Source organism: Cucumis melo, chromosome 10 (genome assembly GCF_025177605.1).
Source record: "Cucumis melo cultivar AY chromosome 10, USDA_Cmelo_AY_1.0, whole genome shotgun sequence".
In the NCBI taxonomy this organism is placed as follows: Eukaryota; Viridiplantae; Streptophyta; class Magnoliopsida; order Cucurbitales; family Cucurbitaceae; genus Cucumis; species Cucumis melo.
This window is the reverse complement of record NC_066866.1, coordinates 4,310,892-4,321,678: the sequence shown is the minus strand read 5'-3', so window position 1 is coordinate 4,321,678 and position 10,787 is coordinate 4,310,892. Positions and strand designations below refer to the sequence as shown.

Below are 10,787 nucleotides of genomic sequence, written 5' to 3'. Positions count from 1 at the left end.
TAAATACTATTTCTATCGCTTGTGAATTTTTCCTCTTTCTCATTTCTCTATGTTTTTTACTTTATCCGGATTCTTCTCTCTTTCTAGCTCCTGCATAATTATGCAAAAAAGTCAAAATAAGAAATAAAGCATAAAAATTGAAGAATAAGAAGAAGATAGACACAAAAAAAAAAAAAAAAAAGAAGGAAAATCGAAATGGAAAAAAAAAAAAGAATAAGAAAGCTAGTTAAAAGTGAAATTTTATAAGATGATAACATCGTCAAAAAGACCAAACTTCATTAGTTTTTGAATTCAACGTTATTCTTCACTTGGATCTTCCTCTATATAATTATTTTCACGTTTTTTTAATACAACAATTAAAAAAAATAAAATTCAAATATTCTTATTTAAAACAAAAACTCATATAAATTACCGTTGAGTCAAATTCACCTGAGAATTATTACTTTTTGAACGATAACAAAATCTAAAATAAAAAGAGAATATATAATTTGATTTTTATAAAAAGATTGAACAAAATCGACATCCACAGAGAGAGAGAGAGAGGAGATATGAAGGAAAAGAGAGAAGCACCCACGCAAAAACCCACTCTTTCACTAAACTCCAATTCCCTTCTTCTCTTAAAAGCCACCAACTCCTCCCTTCGCCTACGTGTTCTTCCTTCTCACCACTTTCTTCTTTTCTTTTCTTTTCTTCAAAATTAATTTTATTAAAAAATCTCCCCAACTAAAATATTAAAAAAAAAAAAAAAGAAAAATCTCTCATCCATTCCCTCTCCCTCTCCACAACCCCCCTCTCCCTCTCCACAACCCCTACCCCATGGTTCCCATCGTCCTCTCCCAACTCGCCACCGGCCTCAGCGTCCTCGCCGGCGCCGTCCTCGTCAAATCCGTCATGGACCACAAGCCCATGGCCGGCTCCTTCCCCCGCTGCCCTTCCTGCAACGGCACTGGCCGCGTCCCCTGTCTCTGCTCCCGCTGGTCCGACGGCGACATCGGCTGCCGCACCTGCTCCGGCTCTGGTCGTATGTTCTGCAGCAGCTGTGGCGGCTCCGGCACCGGCCGCCCTCTTCCCGCTCAAATCTCCCTTCGTCGATCCAATTACCCTTCCTCTTCTTCCTGATTCTCCTTCTCTCTCTCTCTCTCTCTCTCACTACTCTAATATTTCCTTATCTTCTTCACCATTAATTATTAGGGCACCACACCAAAAAAAAAAAAGAAAAAATCAAATCGCCTCTGTAATTTGGGAGTTCTTGAGATTTACACTAAGAGCGAATGAGAGGCATTATCGTTTCCCTCAATTCAGATTCGTATATAGAAATCTATACTTCTCGTAATTAATTATACTAATTTTGTTAATCATATAATTCTTTCTTATTTCTTCTTCTTCTTCTTCTTCTTCTTCTTCTTTTCTCTGAATCTGTGTTTTATAATTCCTTCATTTGATTTGTTGATTATCATTTTTAATTGCAAGCTGCTGCATTCATACTTCATATATAAATCGGATTAAGTGTAATCTTTTGGTGTTATGAATTGAATTCATGTTTTAATTATTGAATCTGATGAATCTCTTGATTTGTGGAGAGCAGATTATGCTAAGATTTTGTCTTTTTCTTTTTGCTATGAAAGGATTGTTGAACAAGTTGGAGATTATAAAATTTGGAGTCAATGTTCTTTGTCTTTGTGTATATGCAAATTTCCCATTAACTATTTTTATCATATCATATCATATCATATCATATCATTTCACTGAATATACTATTTATTTTATCTTATTTTGGTTTCTTCAAAAGATATTCTTATTTTAAATTATGAGCCTAATACATAAATTTTCCATTTTTGAAGTTTTTGCTTTTTTCTCAATCCCAATTCTTTAGATGGAATTTCAATTTTCTTATTTCCATATACAAAACGTAAAAGATACCTACAAACATTCGAAATTATGGACATAAATTTTAGAAAATCTTTCATTTTGTTTTTAATTTTTTTGTAAATGTCGATAGAAAGTAGAAAACATAAAGTATAAATTGATGGATAACGAAATCTAACATATTGAATTTAAAACTATAATAGCTAATGAACGTTCGTTAAGTTTAAGAAATTCACATTTCAAGAGAGTTCACTTGATAATTTTCCTTTTTGTTAACTCCACATTTTATAATTTCTTCTTTTTCTTGGTATGGACAAAAGCTAATTTTAAAATCTGGTGTACCTAGTTGATAATGATCATATGGAGATTAATTAACTTTGGTTAGAGAATGTTAAAAGAAATAATAATGATTAGTTATTAGATATAAATTAAATGGAGAGTTTGATAAATTTGTTCCTTGACAACGCCAATTATAATTGAAGATGTAATAGGCCTATATACCTAAAATTGGTGTTTGGAGAGACATAAAATTAGTGAGATTTTTTTTATAAAAAAAAATTCAATTCTCCATGCAAATCATAGGTTAATTATTTAAATTTCCAAAGTATAGTTATCATTAATCACAATCTTCAAACGACATTAATTCAAGAAAACATTTGAGACAACAAACAAAAGATGAAAGAAAATGTCTTTTGTCGTGACGTCGTCAATTGAATTGTAATATTCATTTATAAGACATAAAGTATTTACTAATAAAATCGGTACATCAAATTGTTTGAACCATAAACATAATTAAGCAAAATAACAATCAACATTATTGTCGTAAATTACTAAGAACACCAAAATTTGTACAAATTGCATTATTTTAAGCTCAAGAACTCGAAATTGGCATTTAATTATATATTTATATGATAAATTAGAATATAAGATTCAATTATTGAATTAATTTACGATTAAATATGGTTAAAATTGGTTGATAGAAGTCAATATATGGGCCTAAATTTGCTTAATTAATTTTTTGATCTCATTTTGTACATTAAATTGATAATGATATGGTCCATCATACACATAAACACAGAGATTAGATCAAAGTTGTGATTCAATACATAAATTTGTGTCCCTCAACTCACAACAACACATCACTACATCTCTCCTATTTGCTCCCCAATTTCTTCACTTTGGTGTGAATGCCTGCCAAAACAAAAACCAACCCATCAATTAAAACACAATTATCTTAAAATTATTTTCAACATTTTTATTATCGTTTTAAAAATTAAATTACTACTAAATTAAAATCAAAACCCAAAATTAATTTATTTTTAAAAAAATATTATTTCTTATTGCAAGAAAGAAAAGGAAACTCACGGCGAAGACGGTGGCGTGGCCGGGATCGGCAAGGTGAGCGAAAAGGTTATCAATGGGACCGGTGCCCGTGTAAATGTGTTGGAACCAAGCTCCCATCACCGCCAACATAGCCAATCGTCCGTTCTTAATCTCTTTCGTTCTCAATTCCTTAATCTTTTCCGGTGATCCGCTGCCCCATCCGAGTGGGTCAAACCAGAGCCCACCAGGGTACCCGACGTCGGTTCCGGTCAGTTTGTTGTTAGGGAAAATCGGGTCGGTGTTGACGCAGCCGGGTTTGAGGATGTCGGCCCACCGTCTACCCTCGGCCCAACCGATGAAAATGAGTTCCACTATGAATAGAGTGGTGGTGTCGGTGAAATATTCCAATTCACCGGCGGAGTACCACGAAGGAGTGTTCAATATACCGATCTTTGTCAAGAATTCCGGGATGAAAATTCCTGCTGCCCCCAACATTGCCCATCGGCAGTGTACGAGCTCCGCCTGTTGGTTCCATCTCAAACTCTCCGGATCAGACGCTACACAGAATAAACACCGTAAGAATTATCTCTTCTCTATACTAACTTCAACATTAATTTTTAATTAATCGCCCTAAGAACATAAATAAACCAATCCTTATTATTTGAGTCCAGTATAGTTAGTAGTTTTAATACTAACCAAGACCAAGAGGGTCAAAGCCAAAGTCACCGGGAAGGCTGCCATCGAGCCACGGAGGAGGGGTGCTGCCAGGGAACCAAAGAGGTCTATCGGGATCGGCTGCGGCGCATACCGGAGCGGATCGAGGAGCAACGACAGCAGCAGCATTTAAGTTTCTCAGCCTAAGCTTCTTGCCAGCAAGGAAGTTAGAAGCCAGCTTGGGGCAGCCATTCTTCGATGAACTGATAAAATGGAAGAAAAAAAAATCATAAATAATGAATTAAATTGGATGGGAGAAATTAAACTAAATTAAAGAATGAACAAGTGAAAAAAAAAAAAAAAAAAAAAAAGCTTGCCTTGACGAAGAAATTGCCACGGCGGCAATGGCGGAAGAAGCACAAGCGGAAGCCATTAATGGTTTCTTCTAAAAGAAAAAATTGGGGAGTGACGGAGATGGTTGGTTTGGTTGTGTGGAGGATTGTTTGAGTTGAAATTTGTGAGTTTGTTAATGTATGCATGGCCTTATCTTAATGGATAGGAGAGGGGATTTGTAGTTGGTTATATGGGTTGCCACGTGGATTAGAGAATCTGATATCTGCCACCTCATTTTTGCTTACCTGGAATAATCTCAACTTGTGGTTGTTTTTTAAAACCACGCGTCAATCATATCCTCAAATATCGGGTCCAACCGGAAGATAGATTCAGATTTCATGCCACCTGGCACTCTCTATATGGCTCCTTCAAATGATCTCACCACTGCATGGATTATGTCAAACTCTTTCTCTTCTACTCAAAACATGATTTTTTGCTTGTATTTATCGTTGTTTTATTGTAATTTGTTACATATAAATTTTAGACGATATATATATATATAAAAAAAAATGTATCTTAAGATGTAACTACGTACTCGTCTAAATAAAAATGCTAAGTATGTTATAGGTTGCACATTTCTTTGTACACTTATACAATTGCATGACAATTTTATATCGTTAATGTTACTTTTTAATAAATCTAAACTTAGTTATTCGAAAATCAAATTTATTGAATTAATTAAATGATAATAATATTAACGAACCATGCCCAAAAAAAAAAGATGTGATTATGCTTTCCTATATTATTTGTTTGAAACAAAAACAATAAAATCTTCTTAATTATTCATTTAATGACTAATGAAAATACGAGAAGGCATGATTGAGCATTTGAAAATGGAAAAACTAAAATGAAACGAAAACCACGAGTAGAAGGCTAATAATGATACTTTAATCCCAATATTACAAAAAAAAAAGTATAGTTTTTAGTAATTTAACGAGAAATGGAAGTGAGAAATCCATACCTCTATCTATCGTTTTAGTTAATATTAAACAAAAAGCATCTCTAAAGAATCAAATAATCATATTTTACAATAGAAAACGGTTTGCATTGATGTAGTGTTTTGTCTCCAATTCTTCGATCGAGTGAATAATATATGAATAATATGAAAAATTGTAGTAATTACTATTTTCAACGAACCTCCAATATGGTGGCAAATCGTTTTGGTTTTATACATGTGTATCTGTAGTTTATAATAGTTATTTGCTAATTGATTTCTAGATCAATTAATAATCTAAAGTGTTATTAACCATTATATGATTTGTCATACTCTTTTGACTCTCCATATTAATTAAAACATTATTTCTTTTATAGTCAACCCAATGACTCAATCTTCATGAGGTCAATGAAGATGCCCTAAATTGCCTTCTTAACTTCTATGACCGATCTTTGGAGTCAACCGAGCTTCATGGTTCTTGCTTGATTTTATGTTATGAGTTGATCTCTTTTGCTCTTATGATTGAGTCTATGGACTTAACCATCATACTTAGTCAAATAAAACATTTTTCTTGAAATGATTCACTCAGATCATCTATTTATAGTTAAATACAGTGACATATCTTTTACCCGTGTAACTTAAATTTGATTTTTGGTTTTATTACTATTGTTATGTTGTTGAGTTCAACAAGTGATACCTACATTTTGCAATGTTTTTTAAATGTTACCCATAAAATCCGAAGGGGCCTTCCTTTTTTGTTTTAATTCTTACAAGGATTTCAACTTTTCTTTACGTTCTTATTGTCAACTTAATAACGTTTTTTTCCCATGTTTTTTATATGCTATCCTTAGAACCAAAAAAATTAATTTAGTTTTTTTTTACACACACATAAATATGAAAGTATATTTAATATAATTACATACAACATACAGAACTCAAAAGCTATAAACTTTAATTTATTGAGAGAGGTCATCGTCTCACTATTTACGCAAAATGGTTTTTTTAGTACAACAATGATTAGAACAAAGGATCAAACCTACTTCTAAGATCAAGACGCCTATGACAATTACTATCGAGTTAAACTCACATTTGCGCAAAACGTTGTTAAATCGATGCATGTTATAGACATTTTAAAAGAATAAAAATGATGTATGGCATATGATGAACTATATATTTATTTTATTCTCATAAGCTAATTTTGATTCATAACACATAAAAATCAATATAAAAAATGGTGATTTGAATTTAGATTTATAGATAAGGGTTTCTCAACACTTACTAAATATATAAATAAGAGGATCATATGAATTGTATACTCAAAATCAACACTTTAAAACCTAAACATCAGATGGTAACTACTTTAAACAATACACAATATTTATCTCAAATTTTCTTATATTTCATTGGATTCTTTGTTTTTGTTTTTGTTTTTTTTTTTTTTTTTTGGTTTTTAAAAAAGACACCCTTTGTTTTCACCCTTTAGATTAGTTCATCGATAAATATACAAAATTCAATAGTGAAAATTGATGAAGGTAATTCTTGAACTATTTAGTACCGACTTAGAGATATATATGATATGTGGTTTAATTCATCACCCCTTATTAACTTAAAATAAATAACAACATGGAAAGTAAAGGGGGTTTGCAAGATTTAGTGGTGAAGGCCCATCTAGAGTTACAAACCCAAAAAGGAATGGGCTTTAGAAAGCCCAGCCCAGCCAGTCCAGCCCATGAACAATTTGAGAATCATAATGAAAGAAAGTGGGGGAAAGTGAGGACAAATAAAATACATTTTAATGGTAATCTCAGAATAGAAGGCAAAATGATAACACTCACATGAAATATCTTAAGGCTTAATCAGAACCAAATCTTTTAACTTAAAATTGTGTTGAATTGAATGATTAGATTTTGGAGTTAATTGAATCCAAAATTACAAGAAACCACCGACCAAACATGTGAAGTTAGTTAGGTGTACATATGACTCAAATCAAATATTATGTCCTTTTTAAGGAACCAAATTAAAATTTTCTCTTTCATTATATTTCTCTTTAAAAACAATATGTTCTAATTTCTTATAAAAAGAACATAATCATTCATTTTTATGTCTTTCTTTTCTTTTGCTTCAAAAATATGCATTCAGAAAGAAAAAAAAAAAAAGAAAAAAAAAAGGAAAAATCTTTCTTCCTTCCACTTCTTTTCATGCAATGCAGGCAAAGGCAAAGACATGCATGTTATTGTTCCCACCATGATTATGAAAAAAGAAAAACCATTTTCTCTCTTTCTCTCTAATTTATTTCTTCAACTTCTTTTTCTTTTATACTCAACTATATATATATATATATATATATATATATATATATATATATATATATATATATATATATATATATATATATATATATATATATATATATATATTTGGTACTTATAATTTCAAATTTTGTCCTTATACTTTTAATTATTCAATTTTAGTACTTATGTTTTTAATAAATCTTAACTTTATCCTTCAAAGTTAATTTACTTTACCTAAATTGATTGTATAAAGAAAAAAGAATATATTTTGTTACTATTTTTTTTGACAAATATGGAATGAGCTTCGTTTTATTTAAATAAAGATAAAAAATTTTATATAAAAAAAGATAAAAGATTTTTATTATTTTTAGGGATATATTTTTTTAATATCTTTTATCTTTTGAAAAGATTTGTTCTATAAGTCTTCAAGAAAGGAATTTCAAATCTACTAATCTTCTCTTTACAAGTTCAATTAGTTTCCAATGCTTCACCATTTTTCTTCTATTGAAAATCAAACATGACTAAAAAGAATACTAAATCTAGGTGAGTGTCTTTTAGATTGTTAAAGTGTTACACTCGTTTGAATCTTAATAAAATCTGTTTATCTGAATTACGTAGGTGAGTTTCACAAAACATGGTTAACAAAGCTTTATGTGTTATTTATTGTTACTATTCCTATAGTTGAGTAACAGCTAAAAAAAGTTTACAACTTTTTCTCTTTTGTCCACATTTGAATATGTTATCAAAATTTGCCATAAAAAGTTATAAAATATAAGAATTAAAATTGGGGAATTTCGAAGTACTAAAATTGAACAATCGCTTTAAAGCATAGGGAAGGAATTTATATTCTAAACAACAACAATAGTTTCCATCTTCTTTGAATAATTCATACTTTTCTTTTTCTTATATTATAAAAAACCAAACACATTTTCTTTAATTTCTTCCCTTTCCTCTCTCTCCTTTTAAGAAAAGGGGTATTCTTTTTCTTCTTCTCTTTTTTGGGTACGTGTGTTTATCTACCACAATGTACGAATTTTCAATGATATGCTTTGTTGTATGTTTGTGACATGTCGGAAAAAAAAAAATAAATCAAATCATTCTGTTTTTAATAAGTTTTGGTTACATGTAATGTAAACTAAACACATTTTTCCTTGAATTTACACCTATGAAATTGTTGTCATGTTTTTGTTTGTAAATGTGAACGAAAGTTCGAGTTTCAAATTATTATAGCTTTTCCTAAACATCTTTTGTAAATAAACTCATAATTACTAACATTAAATCTTAAAATTGTGGAAGAGTAGACGATTTCAAATAGGGTTCGATATCATGTTATTCTTTATACACTATTGAAATTATATCGTGCTCTTTGAAACAAATATTGAACAGTGAAAATTAATTAATAATTATGTTTATAAGATGAAAAAAAATGTAAATAATATTGTTTTCTTTTAGAAAATTATATCGTTCGTCGAGGAGGGTGAAATGTTTTGTTTAACGAATTGTGGACGCTAATGAATCTATTAGGAAAAACAAACCATTTTAATTTATTATTGGAAAAGGATTGAGATTTCTTTTAAATGCAAAAGCTATGGAGGGGAAAATTAACTAAAAACCTTCCATCTTTAGGCAGATTTTAATACTACTAGGAAAAAAAATGATCTGTTGAAAAACATTTCTACTACTGTGACAATATGAAAACTGATACATAAACTATAGTGAAGGCTCGCAAAGAATATTGTTAATTACTTTATAGAAAAGTGGCATTTCTATTTAATTCTTTTTTTTAAAAAAAATATCTTAGTTTAAGAGTTTCACGAAAGTATTAAAATAAGTTTTATTTACGAATTTAGTTATGAGCTCTCAATTTTATCTTAAAATAATTAAAATTTATATATATATATATATATATATATATATATATATATATATATATATATATATATATATATATATATATTATAATAACGATTTGTTACTCTATTCAAGTTGACATTGAAAATTCATAATTTCGACAAACATAAAACTACAAATTTTAAGCTTTAATAAATTTGAAATTTAAACATTGGGTATATATATTTGGGGTGGGTTTTAACAAGAAAATGATTAGGAAATTGAGTTAAACAGTGTTTGGTTCAAGAATTATGATAAATGGGGATTAAGGTTATCCTAATTCATAAATAACCATATTTTATACTTTGTTTTACTTTCTTACAATCTTACATTACCCTACCCAAATAACCAAATACAAATTCTATTGTTGTTTTTTAAATTATTACAATCATAACCCTTCTCCTAAACACATGTTATCATAACACTACATTTCATATTCCTTCTCCCAAACACATATTATTATGACACTACTATCATAAACCCTCCCCAAACACATACTATCATAACATTACCTCTCATATTCATTTCTTCAGATACATATTACCATAACACTACCAATAATAATCTTCTCTCCAACACATATTATCATAAAACTAGGATTATTATAATTATTTTTCCTATAATTCTTTCCCTCCCCAAACGCACCCTAAAAACTTAAAAATTTAAAATACACTTTCAACAAAAGAAAAAAAAAATGAAGTAATTACTAGGAATTATAGGGTTGTGATTTTTTTTTTTTCTTTATTAACATTTTTAGGGTTTTTTTTTTTTTTTTTAATTTTTTAATTTTCGTGACTTTATATTTTGGAGTAGTTGCGGAGTCAACAAGCGAAGAAAAAACCAATGGATTGCATCATTCACTCAACTCCCATCCCATTAAATGAATTACCCTCCATACGACTTCGTTTTGGATTTTCCATTTCTTTTTCCAAAATTTCTTCACTACCAATAATAATAAATTATAAAAATAAGTTAATGATTACATGGTTGGAATTTGGGGTAAGTACCCCTAAAAAAGTAGATATTATATTGTCGGATTTTATTTTATTTTATTAAAAAAAAAAGAAAGAAAAAAGAAAAAATAAATTGGCAGCCACAAATTATGTAGTGAATGAAACGGTGCGTTTTGGGTTTGAGGATAAAATTTGATTTAACTTACTCCCACATTACACAACACAACATACTCATAATGTTTCCACATGCCACAACCCCTTCATTTTTCCTATGTTTTTTTTTCTTCTCTCTTATATATGTGTATTAATTTATGTTGTTTGGTTCCAAATAATGTGGGACAATTCTTTGAAATCTTTTTCCAATTATTAGTGTGACAAAGTTCGAAAGTTGTATGAGTAAGTTGGAAGAATTTTTATCAAAACTTTTGAATTATTGGATTACAAATAATGGGGTGTGTTTTTTTTTTTTTTTTTAATTTCCTT

At 29.6% G+C, this 10,787-nt stretch overlaps 2 protein-coding genes across 9 annotated transcripts; one reads left to right on the top strand and one right to left on the bottom strand.

Annotated features, from left to right (window-relative positions):
• The first annotated feature begins 747 nt into the window (after window positions 1–747).
• LOC103488885 (uncharacterized) lies at window positions 748–1,373 on the top strand. The gene has a single exon (XM_008447812.3). The coding sequence runs from the start codon at window positions 817–819 to the stop codon at window positions 1,117–1,119; it is 303 nt and encodes a 100-aa protein (XP_008446034.1). The 5' UTR covers window positions 748–816; the 3' UTR covers window positions 1,120–1,373.
• A 1,494-nt stretch (window positions 1,374–2,867) lies between these two features.
• Window positions 2,868–4,503, bottom strand: LOC103488886 (chlorophyll a-b binding protein 7, chloroplastic). 8 transcript variants are annotated; one of them, XM_008447814.3, is made up of 4 exons: window positions 4,221–4,503; window positions 3,886–4,106; window positions 3,232–3,746; window positions 2,868–3,057 (listed from the first exon to the last, which is right to left on the bottom strand). In XM_008447814.3, the coding sequence occupies exons 1-4, from the start codon at window positions 4,274–4,276 to the stop codon at window positions 3,040–3,042; spliced, it is 810 nt and encodes a 269-aa protein (XP_008446036.1). In that variant the 5' UTR covers window positions 4,277–4,503; the 3' UTR covers window positions 2,868–3,039. The 8 variants fall into 8 exon arrangements, with proteins under 8 accessions (XP_008446036.1, XP_050947224.1, XP_050947223.1 ...); XM_051091267.1 differs by having other exon boundaries at window positions 3,241–3,746; window positions 4,221–4,389; XM_051091266.1 differs by having other exon boundaries at window positions 3,892–4,106; window positions 4,221–4,389.
• Between the last annotated feature and the right edge of the window lie 6,284 nt (window positions 4,504–10,787).

Excerpts from the sequence above, each read along its gene's own strand:
- LOC103488885 (XM_008447812.3), top strand. The coding sequence starts at position 817 with ATGGTTCCCATCGTCCTCTCCCAACTCGCCACCGGCCTCAGCGTCCTC.
- LOC103488886 (XM_051091264.1), bottom strand. The coding sequence starts at position 4,276 with ATGGCTTCCGCTTGTGCTTCTTCCGCCATTGCCGCCGTGGCAATTTCT. Across the intron at positions 4,107-4,220 it reads GTGGCAATTTCTTCGTCAAG|TTCATCGAAGAATGGCTGCC; the intron begins GCAAGCTTTTTT and ends CCATTTTATCAG. Across the intron at positions 3,747-3,885 it reads CTTTGACCCTCTTGGTCTTG|CGTCTGATCCGGAGAGTTTG; the intron begins GTTAGTATTAAA and ends TATTCTGTGTAG.